The sequence below is a fragment of the Fundulus heteroclitus genome, chromosome 23 (genome assembly GCF_011125445.2).
Source record: "Fundulus heteroclitus isolate FHET01 chromosome 23, MU-UCD_Fhet_4.1, whole genome shotgun sequence".
Classification (NCBI taxonomy): Eukaryota; Metazoa; Chordata; class Actinopteri; order Cyprinodontiformes; family Fundulidae; genus Fundulus; species Fundulus heteroclitus.
This window is the reverse complement of record NC_046383.1, coordinates 6,707,903-6,725,491: the sequence shown is the minus strand read 5'-3', so window position 1 is coordinate 6,725,491 and position 17,589 is coordinate 6,707,903. Positions and strand designations below refer to the sequence as shown.

Here is a 17,589-nt window from a genome sequence, read left to right as displayed (position 1 = left end):
ACCTCTGACATGGTCAGGTTTATTGTTGGAGAGCCAGAAACAAAATATCCTGTTTTTTTTAAAAAAAGGATCTGTTTTAAAATGGATCCGATTGCATTGATTTCATTGTTTCCGCTCCTTCTTGGTAATGCATACATACTTGTAACTGTGCAAAGGGATTGTCTTCTTCCTGCTGCACATGAAGGATAATACTCCGCTCTCCAGGGATGGGAGAGGTTTTGTTTTTTTTAGACTCTTTCACACCAGTTCTCCCTATTTCTTTTTTTTTTTTCACACACAATAGCCCTCTCTTCTCTCACCCAGCGAGGCAACCCTTTTCAAACGGGCAGCTCCAGGTCAGTTTCCTTGCCAAGTTTTGCAGCCTGCCATGTTGTGTATTCTGCTCAGCTATTTAAAAAATGTTGAATATCAACAATGGCTTTCAGTGGTGCATTGTCAACTTTTGTATGAAGCAATCTTGGCTGAAAGAGATGGGTCCCAGAGCAGGGAGAGCTCAGCTGCAGTGTGCACGGCCCAAAGAAGTGACTGCCCAGGCGCTCTCGACGTTTCATATTTCTCTGCTGCGCCTCGCTCGCGCTGTTTGAAAGGCCCGAGGCTGGAGTCCGAGCTGAGGTTTGTTCCTGCCAGCTTTCTGTCCGTGGAGTCCTGCTCCTGGGCCTGCTGACAGCCAGCTGTTGTAAGCTGGGTCCAACAGAGGGACTAAAAAGACCCACGCAGCAGCAGCCTCGGGACCAGTGAGCGCTGGGTGAGTGTCCTGGATTTTTTTTTTTTCTGGTTCAGAGTGGGAGGAGGTAAGTGGGGAAGAGAGGAGAGAAGAGGGAGGGGGCGTTCAGGAAGACTGTATCGGGGGAGCTCTGTGTTCTCTGAGTTCTGCTCTGCCCGCATCTACTGAATTTGTCAAGGGGTTGCATTGCTTCACGTGTGGAAATAACGTATTTTTCCCTCTTTCACCTGTTTGACCTGATGTTATTGTGATCAGAAACTGTGCAACTCAACCTTTCCTATCTAAAAAAAAAAAAGAAAAAACCTTCACTTACAACCATTCTGGCATTTTAACAATATCCAGCCTGCCTCTGTTGCTTAAGGCTCATCCCGTTTGATATCCAAGCTGAATGCATCAGTGACTTTAAGCAGAGCTCCATATCTATGTTTGTACTCTTAAAGAATAGGATGAAAGCAGGAATGAGAGGTTTGCTTCCAGATAATGGTAGCTTAGGCTCTTTGTCCTGCTGTCAGCCAGGAGAGGAGCAGAGGCTGGAAATCTCCCCGGCGCAACCGGCAGCGTCTTGTATGTTTCATTGACATATCAGTCTGTGGGGCAATGAGCCGTTGCTTCTGCACCCCACGGCACACTTCTGCTCCGTATTTGTCGGAGGCGTCTTTGTGCAGGCGCAAACAGGCGGCACGACAATCTAGCTCTTAGGAGTTGGTGAGAAACTAATTTTGATGTAAGAGGAATGTGACACAAAGGAGGAAGAATTTCTTTTTTTTTTTTTTTGTTTGCGATTTCCAGCCCTATTATTTTTTTCTTCTAACATGAAGGGGATTTTTTTTTTTTATTCAGGTTAATCATAACAACAAAAACAAGTTAGTAAATGAAGACATAGCATGCAAACAAAATAATAAAAACATCTATTGTCTTGCATTAGCAAATTATCATGCAAATTTTGACTTTTACTCCTGACATATACTCCTAAGTAAAATTTTGTGATTTCCTCTTCTTGCATAGCAAAGCATGACCATTTCCCCCATTATATTATAAATATTTTTGTTTTTAGATAATAAAAAAAATAACTACAAAAATAGATCAGTTAATGAACAATAATACCTGATAATAATAATAATACAGCTGTAAAAATGTGTTTTTAGGGCATGCAGTGTTGTCCTCTGCCTCACCTCTTTGCGCTCGACCAGACGCAAGGTGACCAAATTCATCTCAGTCCAGCTCATCCATTATCTTGTCAACACAGCCAGCTTCCCACCTTAGTTTTCTCTCCTCCCAGAAGACTGGCTTTATTGAAACGCGCAGTAATCGCCACACTTATCTCGTCATGCTCAAGGTAATTAATATATTTAGAGGGCGATGGCTAACTCTTAATTAAATTAAGCCCCCTTTAATGAGACCTTGACTGGGGCTGAATTTATGACCACTATCTGCTTTATCAAGTGCTTGGCATGCAACAGAGATTAGTCATTTTGTCCCAAATCACAACCAGATTGCACATTATGTTATTCATGATTTATATATCAATTTATGCTTGTTTGTTTCTTATTTGGGGTTTAATAAATTACCTCCTATAATTTTGCTTCCTAAAAGCTCCCAGCTTCTGCAATTAATGCTCAGCGGCTGCACTGCTGTTACATTTTCATTCTGGAGCAGAATACAGATAACAAACTTGGCGGCATTAATCATATTACAAAATTGGGTGTATTTAATTAATTACAGTTACACTGCAAATTAATTGTGGATTCTCACAATATTATCTTAAACTAATGAAGCCCTGACAAAAGGAGTGTTTCGTTTAAAAAAAAAAAAAAGGAAGAAGAAGCTAGATTAGTGGGATCTCAATTATGGTTAAAACAAAAGAGGGCTGCTTGCTCGGGCACGGTGCAAAGCAAAATGTGACAATTCAGCACTTTCCCCAAAACAAAAAACCAAGAAAGTTTCTTTTGTTTTAGTAAAAATACGGAACATGGCAACGATTCGGCCGATACATGAGGGAAATAATGAGGGCTGTAATTAACTGGCCGGGCAAATAATGGTACCTAAAGTGATGATCAAATAGAGGTGCTTGATAATGCCATTCAGTTTTCAGGCATCAGACCAGGGTTGGCCAAACTTGTAAGCAATCTTTGCGGCTGCTTGAAGGCTGGAGTACCCACAGGAGAAACTTGAATTGACACAAAACAGGGTGACAAATTTACTAGTTGTTCAGATACTGAGAAAAACCTCCATAGTCTCAAAGTTATGTTGAGATTGTCATAATTTAGGGGAATTTAGTCAAGCAGGTTGTATCTAAGATGGAAAAGCATAAATCAATGATCAGAAGAGATCTTCTGGTTAAAAGTAAATCCAACAAATATTCGTGGTTGTGATGTTTAATTTCAAAGTAAAAAAATAAAAAATGTTTTTAAATATTATAATGCAACTTAGTTTCTTCTGAGATAAATAAATTGTTAAATAGTTTGAGTGGACCTTTTTTCTACTCAACTCACTAAGGTATCTATCTATTCAAAAGACATCACCATGTTCAAAAGTAGCTTAAATTCATTATTTCCTCAAAGAACTGTCCCATCTAATCATTCTGAAACCATGTTAGGAACACAGTTGTCTTCTTAAGAGAAACTCTAAAGAATAAATGTGGAAATTAAATATTAATAAAGTTTTTTTTTAAAAATACTTGTGAAATATTCACCCTATTTCAAGTGCTGTGATCTCCGAGTGAGTTTTGTGTCTCTGTTTCTTCCTGGATGTTTATTCTCTCTGGTGGTTGCCTTGTAGATTAAAATAGTTCATTCTTGCGTTTATTTTGTATGTATATCTGTTAGATTTCATTTCTAAATTCCTCTATGATTGCTTGTTTTTGTTGCTCTCCTCTCAGTTTCCTCTACCTTTTAATATTTTCAGCTGGTCTTCATTTTCCTAATTTTGATTACTCTCACCTATTTTGCCATGCCTTTCTCCACTCTTCCCTCTGTACACAGGCTGTCTTTGTTATCATTGTTCTTTGCTGATTTCTTCCATTATTCTGCCTCATGGTTCATCCTGCTGCCCTGTTCTCATGACATCAAGATTTCTGTTTTGATGCTTTAAATATATCCCGAGTCTGCACTTTGGTTTGGCTAAAATCTCACAAAACATGACCCCAAGGGCCATTTATTTATTCAATAATGTAATTTGACAGATTGATGTGGCATGGTCAGTTTAGTTCAGTGTTGGCTCAGCGCAAATTCAGTTTTGACTCAACGGCAAAATAAAATGTTGCACAGTGGTATCAAGCACGGACAAGAAAAAAGCCAAGGCTGTCGCGCTTAGTTGGCTGGTGGGCCCCCAATTAAAATTCTGCACAGGACCTCCTACAACCTGCAGCTGGCTCTGCATCAGATACATCAGCCGTACAAATAATTTTAAAAATGTTTTTAAGAGCTCATCAACAAAGGTGATACTCGTGATACAAATCGTGCACCTGTCTTCTGCCCTCTGGTGGAAGGTCTAGGTCAAGACTAATACGTTAATCTTGATTTAGGCTTACCAAGCAAACTTTTCATGGACAATATATATATATATATATATATATATATATTTATAATTGAGTCATACAAAGAATATCTTGAACGTGAACAAATGTGACATGTATATTTTATGGGCCTATATACTTGCTATTGTTAAGTTGATTTCAGTGATTAACCAATTCCCTTTTGTTTCAGAAAATATGATAAATGCACAACCATAATTCCTTTAAATGTGTCAAATATTCTACAAACATTAAACAGAAGTACGGGTGATATTAAATGTCTGGTTTATTTGATTAAAAATCGCATGAAAAACAGATTATTTATAAAATATCTATAATTTTCTGTCATAGCGCAGCTCATAATTGTAATAATCCTGCATGTGAAGTGCTCAGACCACAGCCTCAGGTTCAGAGCTGAGGAACAAACACGGGAGTCGCGTTATGCACACAAGTGCCTTAACCCAGTGGCTCTGAGGCAAAAGCACATTTTCTGACATTTTCTGCTTAATTTACCCTGAATTAAAATTAGCTTCCAATGGATGGGATCTTATAATTTACTGTAATTTAATGTTTTATTTTTCATTTAACGCATCATATACCAAATGTTTGAGTACATTTCTCCTAATCTGCAAAGCAAAGAGTCAGTAATCATTGTATCTTCATGAAAAAAAAAAAATGTCTCCACTGATTTCCTCTTTTGTGATATAATTTCCTTTGGCTTCATTAGCCAATAACCACAGGGGGAAAAATGCTTTTGGCAATTATGGGAATTGGAGGGTCAGTGAGAATGGATTTTCACCCTGCTGCACATGATTATCTAAAGTGGCCTTGTCGCAGCGATTAACCCCGGGTCTATGTGTGCGTGATCGACTGTGTTTGAAATGTGCATCCCTAAAATGATAAGCAGCTATGAGCCAAAGGTGATGAGGTGAGAAAACTGTTCGCCTTTCGGCTGAGTGAGATGGAGCACAGCGATGGGTGGTCACGCCTTGTCTGCTTGCGACAGTGGCGGGTTAAAGAGATTACACTGGGTCTGTGTCAGCGGCCTTGGCCTCACACACAGGCACATAATGAGGAAGGACATGCTTGGCTGCTGAGGGAGGAAAAAATAAAAGAAGCTGAAGTTTGAAGCAGCTTTCCTGTGCGTTGTTTCCGAAGCGAGGAGGTCGATAAGTAAGACGCTTGCATTCCTCATAGTGGTACAAGGTGAGCTTTTGAGTGCAGGGGATGACACTTGTGGGGCCAGCGCTGCAAACGGAGCACAAATAAATCTCTTACAGCGGAGGGAGGAATGCAGCGCGCTCCATTAGTCCTCCAGACAGATGTGCACACTCCACTAAAGCTCTGAAAATCAATGCTTCTATGCTCTGAGTGCGTATTTTGCTTTTATGTTCGAAGGTCTGAGTGACAGCTCCTTCTCTTGATGGCTGAACCTTCCTTCAGATGGACCAACAGTCGGGGATGATCTCCTGCTTTTATCAGGCCCGAGGTAAATTCACTGATTTTATCAGCTTCTTTTCATGATGAGTTTAAAGACCAGTGATTTCAAAAATGTACAGCTTCTGACCCATTAGGGAGAGACTTGACAATCAAAAAAAATTTTTATTTCAGTAATTCAACTGAAAAGTTGATTACTGAAATAAATTATTATATAGATTCATTAGATACGCTGATATATTTCAGATTATGGCTTACGTTTTAATAAAATTGTTGCCAAAGAATCCCCAGAATGTTTGAATATTCCCAAAGAACAAAATACACAAAGTTTTCTGTGTTTTGTAAATACAGAATGTATTGTTGTGGCCTGTGCTGACTGGACAGTTGTCCGGCAGACAGCCACATAAACCTCTACAAAAGAACAATAAGCTACAAAGGGGAACAAGTAAAGAAACTGACTGCTCGCCGTGCCGGATCATATTGAGGGAAAATTGAGTGGAAGAAAAACATTGTGGTCACATTAAAGTGCTCAAGCAGCAGGGATAACGGCAGCCTTTAGAGGATTGCGGGGCAAAGCCCATTCAAGAGTTTATGGGACATTTATAAGGCCTGGACTGCAGATGAGTTTAAGGAGCCACCGCACAGAGACGTCTCCAGGACATGGATCACAACTGTCACATTCATTATTCAGAGCCAATCCTGAACCTGAGAGCAAAGAAGAGTCTCACCTGGGCTGGGGAGAGGCACTGAGACTGGACTGTTGTTCAAGTGGCCCAAAATTCTCTCTTTAAAACAAAGCACAAATTGCTCGGCATTTGGAGATACAAAGAACAAATAACTGGTGTAGTTGCTGGGAATAGCTGTACTTGATTGGCCAATAAATCATCTGCAAAGAATCTATGGAGTACTGTTGAGAGAAAGATAAGAGACCGCAGAGCCAACCATGCAGATGAGCCAAAGGCCACGATTAAAGCCATCTTTGTTTTCATCATACCTCAGCAGAGCCACAGGCTGATCACCTCCATGCTGCACCACAGTGACACAGTAATTCATGCAAAAGGAGCCCCAACCAAGTATTGAGTGCAGGTTATGCAGTAGATGTATGTACATTTCAGATCACCTGCATTTCTACCATAAAAGTCCTATTTTTATTGGTCTGATGTAATATCTTAATTTCCTGAGGCACTTCATTTTTAGAATCATCTACATACAATAAATAAATGCACTTTCTGTGTAATCAATCTATATAATATATGTTTTATGTTTTGAATTAAATTGCTGAAATAAATGAGATTTTCTTATTATAGTTTAAAAATCTATCAATAGAAGTAATGCATTTATTTGTTAATTGATTATGGATAAAAAGCCTGTTATAAGAACCCAATGACCAGTGGGTGTTCTTCAATAGACACCTAGTGAGCACTTGGATTATTATTTTTTTTATAAATAAATGTGAATATATATTTATTTACAATTCAGTTCAGATTTAACCAGTCTAAAAATTGCAGATATAGGCTTTTCTCAATTTAAGTTTGTCTCAGTGCTAGAAAATAAATAAATCATGGATAGTGTTATTTTTGTGGATTTTTTGTTTGATTGTTGTTGTTGTTTTTTTTTACACTTTGAATAAAATGTTGTAACACATCTCTGTTCAGGGCAGAATTATTCAGTTTAGTATAGGTTTGATCATTGTTAGTATTAGTGTTAAGTACTTCTGATTTTGAATGAGAGCTGTTAATGCACCCAAGATTCATTAAAGGAATCAGCAAAAGGACTCTTTAATATAGCAACGAGTCAACAGCAGTGAGTCAGGTTTCTTAATGAAAAAGTCATGGTGCATTGCCAATATTTCTTTCTTGGACAAATCAGCAATAGAAAAGTCATTCAGGGATGAATCTGGTAACTTTTCCTTTAATTTTCATCTATAAAACTAAGCAGAAACTTTTGATCCCAGCTATCTGTGACTAAAGTACAAAAATGCTGCAAAATGCTAATCAAATCAGACTCTTATAACAAAAACTCAACAACCATTATACAATTTTTTATCTAAGATTTGAGATGAATATTTTATTTTTATTTTCAGTAGGCTGCATTTTCTTTCTTTTTCTACTTAATCAAATTCTAAAGCTCATGTCAAGTCCCTTCAATTGAGGTTTTTTGACTCCCAGTGGGGTTTAATGTTTAAACCCGTTGCTTAGATTGGCCAGATTTTATGTACACTAAATTTAGGCACATTTACATATACAGTAAATAAGATGGTACAAAATGGAACACAGTTTTATTAAAACATTAACAATTCAAACTTCGTTGTATAAAATATTAGCATCTATATAGAAGTAAACAAAAGCAACATTTTTACAGTCAAATGCTTTGATTTTAAAATCTGTGGATTAAATGGATGAAATAAAAAAAAACTAACCTGTAAAAAACGTTCATATTACTCTGATAGTAAGAACCTGTTGAATTCATCTTATCGCACATCCCTTCATTTTCCAAAACAGCAGCAGCGTCTTCTGTCTGCTGCAAAAAAAAAAAAAAAAAAAAAAAAAAAAAATCAAAACCCAGAAAGGTGATACGCACGGCAGGGAGTTGAGTTAAAATGTTCCCTCTCTCTGCATTACAGACTGTGGCATTAAACATCATAAGCATTAAAATGCATCATTTTTTTTTCTAACAACCACGGCTCTTACTGGTCAGATAAGTCCAATTATCATTAGGACAACCAGCGCAGCTTTGTGCGACAAAGAGGCGATAAGACCAACACTTTTATTCCTTTAAATGACCCGTGAATATTATTTTTACCTGCGCTGAACTGGGAGGACGCAGCCATTCACGCCGCACAAAGGGAACAGCAGACCGTGCGTAAATTGCATCTTCATTTGCATTCCCGGTCTCACAAAAAAAAAAAAAAAAAATCATGCAAATCTTAATGAGACAGTCTCCATTGTGGCTGTAAATGAAAAGCCATTCTTTGTTAATTACTGTTTCTCAAAGGGGCCCCGTCCGCCGGTCACTGAGCTGAAAACAAAACAGGAAAAAAGTTACTGAGTCCAGGCAGAAAATGCAGAAAAGTATGTTTATTGTTGATTTGAGAACTGACTGTCAATTAAAGTAAGTGTGGAGCTGTTGTCCAAAAATCAAACGGATCACATCTTCACGCTACCTATTAAAAAAAATAATAAAAAAATCCAGCAATAAATTACTGTCAATGATGAATGGATTTTAAGAGCTGAGTTTTAGGCATGCAATAATAAATATTACAACCTGAACACCTCTAATAAGAAGCTGTAAACATGTGAAGACTTGTCCTAAATTAATTTTGTTAGTTAGTTAAGCCTTTATTTAGTTCAATTTTGGCTCAACGACCAAACACTGTTCGAACACTTCCTATATTATTAAATAAATAAGCGTAATTTGTGACACATCAGGCTAATCCTGCAATACGTTGCCTATAAATTCGTTAAATGCGACTTGCTGTCGGGTGGGTTGCGATGAGTTTCACGCTCCATGAGCTCGATTCTAAATTAAGAGAATACAAGATTATCCAGGACGGAGGTTTAAGTCTCGACTTCCACATATTTCCCAACATTCAGCAGCAGTGCTCCCTGAGAGCCCCCTCAGGGCTGTCAGGGCTTGTTGAGCCTGAATCGGAGCAGACTGTGCTGGTGGTCCCTCCGTTCCTTAATTAGGAAATTAGCTGCACAGAGGCCCTCATTATCAAACTCCTGCTTACTCCTGACTGTTTTCTCTCTCTCTCTCTCTCTCTCTCCTTCTCTGCTACCGGTCAATTTCCATAAGGAGATTACAAGCGGATCAGCATTGAGATTTGCGCAGATAAACAAATAACCGGTCCCTGAGAATTAGATGACTACTAATTGGACGTTAGTTTTATTGCTCCCGCGCTGTTTGTCACGCCCCATTGAACGGGAAAATGAAATTCGTGCGGTGATGTCTCTTTTTGAGCGGATTTACAACGACTATATGGCTCAGGACAAACACGGCGGGATATAGCCTATCCCCCCCAGTTCTACAACAGAACCCCCTTTTTTCTTTTTTTTTTTTTCTTTTTGCAAAACCGTTCGTGCATGAGTCCAATTTATTTCTATCTTATATTGGTACGCGCCAATCCTTTAAAAGTCTCACTGCACGTTGAGGTATTGCGAAATTACATTTTGGGGGATTTTAATAGAGGTTTTCTTTAACTTTTAACATCAGGAGAGAAAGAAAATTAACGTATACATGTATTGTTCCTATATTTTAAAGTAAGATTCGTTCTAATTTGAATCGAGAAGGCGCCTATAGGCTGGATTCTATGTTTTAATTGTATGTTTTCCCCTTTGACAAAACGGTGCTTTCTTTTTGCATTTTAGGAGCATAATTTTTTTTATGCGCTCTTCCCGTGCCGCCGCCCCGCAGAGGCCCCAACAGTAGCAGCATTTTTATCTTGTCAACCCTCCGGGAGGTGATTTTGCGCTGAGACGCGCCCAGCAGAGGTGCTCCCGCAGATACTCGGGTGTTAATAGTTCATTCTTGATGGTCGATTCGTTTCGGGGTCATTAGCAGGTGTGAGAGGTTTGACGCGCCTGGGTTTGGTTTCAGTAGCGAGGGTCGTTTGTTAAAGGCGACACATGCAAATGAAAAAAAGCAAAGGGGGGGCTCTCCACACCGATCGTTCAAACCAGGCTGCAAACAGCAGCTGACATGGTTTATAAAGGTGCTCAAGTAAACTTTTCCTCACGGGACCAAAAAAAGAAAAAAAAAAAAAAAACAGAGAAAGAAAAGAAAGAGCCCTTCTCCTCCACAAGAGGTCGTTAACGTATTAAAGTTCTGGATGAAAGGTCCCTGAACGCAACACAGCCATTCTAATACGACTTAACATCCATTTGATCTATTAAAATTGTTTACTTCAACAGAGTTGAACTGAATAAAAATCCAAAATAAGTAACGAGTCTAATAGTTTACACATAAAAAGGGTTTTATATGTTTCCTTGCCTTTAGAAAAAGTTTGCTAATTTCACCCTCACAAGGCTTTAAGACGTTGACAGGAAATGACATATTATCTAAAGCAAAAGAAAACAAACACAAAACAAGAAGAAGAAGAAGAAGAAGAAGAAGAAGAAGAAGAAGAAGAAGAAGAAGAAGAAGAAGAAGAAGAAGAAGAAAAGAAAACAGCATTTAAAAAATGTACGAAAGGATCGACCTTTCAGACTGTCTAAAAATAAATAACTAAAAACTTCAATACACACATCGTTGTTTAAACTGGTCTAAAACAAAAATAGATACGTTGATTGATCGTTGAAATTGGTGTAAAAACAGATAAACAAATAAACTGATTACCCTGATCAAAATTTGACAAAAAATCTGTTGGATCAAAAAGGCAATTTTTTTAATTAAAATCGTAGATTTGATTAGATTTTATATCAGTTCTGGCCTTTTAACAACTTTAGCCTACTGACACAGGTCCAAACAATTACAAAAATTCTTTATATCATACCAATCCCACTCAGTTCACTGGTAATAATACCAACATAGTGTCACCATAAATAATAATAATAGAAAAAAAAACATCTACACGAATTTTCCCCCATAATAAAGTCAATTAATAAGAAAAACTGCTGCATTCCCCCTCTGTATTCTCCATCCTCAGCATCTAAATGCTGTAGATTCTGCGCTCCTGTTGCCGAACTGCGCTGCAGTTTTAAATCTTCACCTCCTTCCCTCCTCCTCCAACCCAAAACGCACCGATGCGCACTCCTGGTGGAAGCTGCGCCCTGATTGGTCCGCGGCCTCTCATTGTCAGCCTGTCAATCCACATCACATGATCCGGCCTCTGGGCCTATTAACACATGAGCTTGGCGAACAAGTTTACAGACTTGTGTTTGAGAGCCGAGAGGAACGGAGCTGCTCAGAGCGGACACGAACCAGAGGCACCTGCACACACATTTGCCGCTTCAGGCAGAACTTTTCGGTGACGTCTTTGACTTTTTTTTTTTTCCGAAGAGGGTCTGTGAACTTTTATTTCATTTTTTTTTCATGTCCGTGTGAGTGATCGCTAAAAGTCGCCTGAATGTATAACATGATGGAAACCGAGATCAAGACCCCGCTCCCGCAGTCCAACTCGGGCTCGGCGCCGGGCGCAAAGAACAACAGTGCCAGCGACCAGGAGCGGGTGAAGAGGCCGATGAACGCGTTCATGGTCTGGTCCAGGGGCCAGCGGAGGAAGATGGCCCAAGAAAACCCCAAAATGCACAACTCTGAAATCAGCAAGCGGCTCGGTGCCGACTGGAAACTTCTGACCGACGCCGAGAAGAGGCCGTTCATTGACGAGGCCAAGCGTCTACGGGCGATGCACATGAAGGAGCACCCGGATTATAAATACCGGCCCCGCAGGAAGACCAAGACCTTGCTCAAGAAAGACAAGTATTCTCTGCCCGGGGGGCTGCTGGCGCCAGGAGCCAACGCCGTCAACAACTCGGTGTCGGTGGGCCAGCGGATGGACGGTTACGCGCACATGAACGGCTGGACGAACAGTGCGTACTCCCTGATGCAGGACCAGCTGGCCTACCCCCAGCATCACAGCATGAACAGCCCGCAGATCCAGCAGATGCACCGGTACGAGATGGCCGGCCTGCAGTACCCGATGATGTCCTCGGCGCAGACCTACATGAACGCGGCGTCCACCTACAGCATGTCCCCGGCGTACACGCAGCAGACCACCAGCGCCATGGGACTGAGCTCCATGGCGTCCGTGTGCAAGACGGAGCCGAGCTCGCCGCCGCCGGCCATCACGTCCCACTCTCAGCGGGCGTGCTTGGGAGACCTGAGGGACATGATCAGCATGTACCTGCCCCCCGGCGGGGACAGCGCGGAGCATTCCTCCCTGCAGAGCAGCCGGTTACACAGCGTCCATCCGCACTATCAGACCGCAGGGACTGGCGTCAATGGGACGCTACCTCTCACCCACATCTGAGGGGGGAAAAAAAAGAAGAAATAAATACAAAAAAAATTCAAAAAGTAATAGACTTTATAAAATGTACTTCGGATACTTGAACTTTTTTTTGGCTGCCGCAGAAAGAACGTACAGCAGATTCGTTTAAGAACAATTTTATCTGAAAAAAAAATCCATGTCTTGTCCGTTCGATGAACTTTTAAAAAAATGGACCGAAACTGAACGCTGAGCCCAGCTCCGCAGAGGCTTTTCATCACAAGTAGAAGCAATCAACACGTGTAGAAGAATCGGACTTCTATATTTTAAATAAATGCCATATTTTCTCTCCTTGAAAAGGCATGTGGCCTCATGAAGGGGCTGGTATTTCAGAAAAAAAAAACAACAACAAAAAAAAAAACTTGGATGGACAGTCTGTTCATAAATGTTTACACTTAATTTGTAGAATGTCAGTCGTCTCCACTGTGTTCACAACCCCTGTAGTCCCTCTATGTTTTATTATTTTTTTTTTTTATTTCCTCCCCAACATAAACTAGGTTTAATGAAATGTTAAAACTGTGCCGGTCGCAAACGCAAGTTTTATTTATAGCAAGTTGTCTGTTCTTTTTTCCCCCTTTTATCTAGCTCGTGCAACCCGGAGTTTTGACACGTGGACATTTTCAAGAACCTTTATGTTTCTGTTTGTATTTTTTGTTTTTTGTAAATTTTGTTTTTTTGTTCTGTGATGGTTTTTTTTGACAGTGTCATGTTTACTCATTTATCCTGAACGAAAAAAAAAAAAGGTTTATTTAAACTGACGTTTCTACATATTTTAAGACCATCCTCTATTCTTAAATGCTGAATAAATTTTTACGAAACGTGCTTTTGTTTGTGGTTCGGTGTTTTGTGTGCAAGATAAAGAGGTGTATAAAATTAAAATAAACTGTTGGTAAAATATGAATATGTATGTATATAAAAAAAGTTGCAGTCTGTTACCTTTAAAGGTGATTAAAAATATACCAATCTAACATTTTAAAAGATAATTCAAATAATGTCTTTAAAAAAAAGTGTAGAATTATACATTTTTAACAATGACATAAAAACTCCTGCAAACTATTTGGTTTTCCAAAATTAGAAATCCTCTAAAAACTATTTTAAGGAAAAGATTACATTTCTTTTTGTTGGACTACTTTATTATTTCTATTAAAATGTGTGTTATTATTATGCAGAGAACTTTATCTTTAAGCTCCCCACTGCTTTTATTCATTTCGATTTTAATAATTTCCTTAAACTTTCATGAAGTGCTGCTGTTCACAACTTTCACTTCTCAATTACTACTTTTTTTACTCAAAATGTAGCAGTTATCATTAATGAAAGCTCAACTTTTGTGGCTTTATTGCACACTTTACATAGGCTGACCCTCAAGACTGACCTGCGCTGTTATTCCCAATTTCTATCACAGAAATGTAATTTATCATTTCAAATTTAAAAAAAACAAACCCAAGAATCTATGGTCTCTTGAGTGTTTAGGTTGTCCATAAAATAGCAAACTTTGAAAAGTTCTGTTTATGTATTTCATTGCGGCTATTCAACAGTACACCTTTTATTTATACTGAGATAAAAAAAAAAGCCCATATGTATTGTATTAATCATGAAAACTTTATTGTCAGATAAAATACATTTTACAGGACCAGGAAATCTCCGGTGAATGGTGCAAAGCATAAAGTAAACAACAAAATTCAAAAGGTACAGAACTAACATTTATATCTCTAAGGATGTGAAAAGTTGTTTTCAATGAGAAGCTTCTCATAAAAGTGGGTAAAGCTATAACATACAGTAATCTATAATGAATTTCCTTTAAATAATCAGAGCACACTAAAGTTGCACAGCATCTATAACTATAGCCACACTCATTGCTGCTGTTACTATTATACACAGGTGCATGGAAGAATGGGGCAGCCTGCTGTTGGAGTGTACCTAAGGATGAATAAGCTGCGGCCACAAAGAGGGCCGACGCAGCATGGCCCTGCCGGCCTTCCCACACTCCCCGCAGGACTGGATCCATACAGCTCAGTGCGGCAGCCCGGATTAGACCCCACGTACCTTTGTGGGGGGAAAGATTATCCAGACCTCCCTGCATTCACTGACAGGGTTTAAGTCACTCTAGCGTGCCAGCAGCCACCCGTCACCTAATCGCACTCTCAAACTCCTTTTTTTTTTTTTTTTTTTTTTTTGGTTGAAATTAAGCAGCTTTTCTGCTGCTGCTCCTCAGAAGTGTGTGGACAGAGCAAAGGTTACTGGTCAGTTCTCAAACGGCAGGAAAGTATCCGCTCTGCACCAAGCTTTGGGCTAAATTTAGGATAAAAAGACGCTTCAAACACGCAGATGATTGCAGCTTTTTGCTCCGTGTGCTCTCTTGACACTCGATTCGAACTGACGGCAGCGTTTTGGGCAAAAGTGCGAGGCGGCACTGTGAATATCTATGGTTTGTGTTTGAATATTCTGGCAGTTAGACCATTCGAATTTGGCTTAGAACCACCCCACCCCTCGCTCCCCCTCCTGCTGAGTGCCCAGAGGGCCTCTCTCCCCTGTCCTGTGGAGCTCTGTGCCCACTCAGCAAGTGCAGGCATATCCCACTTCCATCTGCCTATGACCTCACAGCCCCTGTTTGTTTAACCCTCTCTCCAAAAAACTAACCTAATTATAGCCGTGTAGAACACAGATTCAGGAGATTCCCAGTGGATTTGGCCGCTGCGTGGCTACCTATCACACGGGGAGCTCCAGCCACGGGCCAGAATTCAGTCGGTCCTGTTTTTCACACTCTCTCCTCATATTATGTCAGAACACGTCCCGCCAGTTGCACATCGTGTGCGAGCACACAGAAAAAAAAAAAAGGTGGTAAAAGCAGCAAGAGTGGGCTCTTAAGAGTCCTCGTTTACGTCAGTGTGATGAGTGGAAAAACTCATTACACAAATCTGGCTGACAGGAGGACGTTTGTGACATCACTAATTCACCTGGCCCGACCGGCTGGGCAACTCCGCAGCAGGGAACGCACCTTCCACCCTCCAACCCTTGATTTAATCACAGTCTGTGATCTAGTTACACCCCTGCTGCGCAGTTTAGAAATCGTCTTGGTTTGGGTGTAACGGATGAGCGACTGAGTGCAGGTGAGGATTCCACCTTTGACAGATTCAGATTGCGTTGGTTTCTTTGGCTGGGATCCTGGATACGGGGCCCGGGCGGGGCGAGCTAGGATTGCCTGCGTGACTCGGGCAGGCCCGTCCGGAGCGGAAGGGACTTGCGTGAGGTTCTTGGATTGACAGCAGAGTGGTGTGTGAGCGTACGAGGCTGTTGAGGTGCGGGGGTTGGGGATGGAGGTTAATCTCCCTGAACTGGGGCAGATGTTGTTAACGAGCTCCTCTCAGGTCGACTCCCTGCGTGGGAAAATGGCATCAAATCCTCCTGGGGTCAGGGCTTTTGGGCTGACCCACTGAGAGCCATCCCTCTTCACCGCACCGTCCTCTCCATCCCTCTTCATTCACTGGCAGCACTCACCAGAGACACTAGAAACTCACATCCGACCGTCTTTGTAGCCCAGAGAAGCTCCGGGTCCTTGTCTGAACTTATGTAGGCACTGACAAGGCTTGTTGCGTGATGTTAATGTCTCATTAATGATAACTGTGGCTGGATCACAGTCCCTGACACAACCACAAGGAATGTTGAGTGGGAAACGCTTCAAAGACAAGCATGCCGCTGTTCGAGAAAACACATCCGCCCAGCTGCAAGCTACTTGCTCTTGTCTCAGTTGAAAGTGAGTTGGTTGCATAAAAGCCTTACAGGCTTACAGGCTTTTATGTGTCAGAAACTAAACAAAAACTAACAGTCGAACAGCTCTTAAAAAGAAAAATGAAATTAAACCATTTTGGAACGTCAAACCGTTTTTAAAATAGGTTCGATTTTGGAAAATAAATCAATAACAGGTTCTAGTGTTCAGCGTTTTAGTTAACAATAGATAACATTTTCTACAATGACAAAAACAAGAAAGTAAGAAAAAAAATGTTTCATCTTTTTCCCCCCAAACTTTGTAATGCTAAGAAGTTTAAAAGTCACAGGAAAGTTATGACTCTTAAGTTTAGCCCTATTCAGAGAAGGTAGAGTATGTTTTTCGGTTTGAACCGATTGAACAAATGCAACAAAAACCCTCTGAAGAGCTGCAGGGTGACCTGGAGCAATGTGGAGTGCTGGTTTCAGGGTGAGCCACTCCACTGAAACCAGCAGGCCTGAATCGGCGGAGATCAAGGAGGACACAGATACTGAAGGCTCAAGAAAGAAGAAAGACACAGAAATCGTGTTTAATGAGCTTTAATATGACACAAAACTGCTTCTCAAGGATAATCTTTGGTGATCATAACCTACCAAAGCAGAGCTTTAGAAGAAAATGCACCAGTTCCCATTGAAATAAAGTTAATCAGAAAAATGACACAAAGTATTAAACAAGTGCTAAAATCAAAATATTTCCACATGTTTTAATGTCTGTGTTCCATCTGTAGTGTTAGTATTTCTACTTCTTCATCATTTTCCTTGACTGTCTCAGAGCCACAAACGTATCCTGTTTACTGGGAGTTTACGAGAGACAAAACTAAAGTGACACATAAATTGATGGAAAAATGATTCCTGGTTTTCAAATAATTTCAAAAATAAAAAAAAAAAATCTGAAAAGTGTGGAATGAACGTGTTAGAAAATGAATGGATGGATGGATGGATGAAAAGTGTAGCAATGTTTTGTGGAACAACCTTTTACATCAAATGCAGCTGTAAGTCTCCCAGGGTCTGCCTTTAGCAGCTTTGTGGTTCTAAGGACTAAAGTCTTTGCCCATTCTTCTTTGCAAAATAGCTCCAGCTCAAGCAGATTGGATAGAGGGTTCTGTACCTCAGTTTTCAATTTTGGCCAAATACTCTTACTTGGATGTAGGTCTAGACTTTGACTGGACC

The 17,589-nt window shown here is 40.3% G+C and overlaps 1 protein-coding gene and 1 long non-coding RNA gene across 2 annotated transcripts; both read left to right on the top strand.

Moving 5' to 3' along the window:
- The first annotated feature begins 395 nt into the window (after positions 1–395).
- LOC110368489 lies at positions 396–14,790 on the top strand. The gene is made up of 3 exons (XR_002428121.2): positions 396–745; positions 5,634–5,724; positions 14,536–14,790. It is a non-coding gene; the product is annotated as an uncharacterized LOC110368489 (long non-coding RNA).
- Positions 11,520–13,479, top strand: sox3 (SRY-box transcription factor 3). The gene has a single exon (XM_021316063.2). The coding sequence runs from the start codon at positions 11,740–11,742 to the stop codon at positions 12,640–12,642; it is 903 nt and encodes a 300-aa protein (XP_021171738.1). The 5' UTR covers positions 11,520–11,739; the 3' UTR covers positions 12,643–13,479.
- Positions 14,791–17,589: the final 2,799 nt, after the last annotated feature.

What these genes read in the sequence shown, in the direction of transcription:
- sox3 (XM_021316063.2), top strand. Translation starts at nt 11,740, where the DNA reads ATGTATAACATGATGGAAACCGAGATCAAGACCCCGCTCCCGCAGTCC.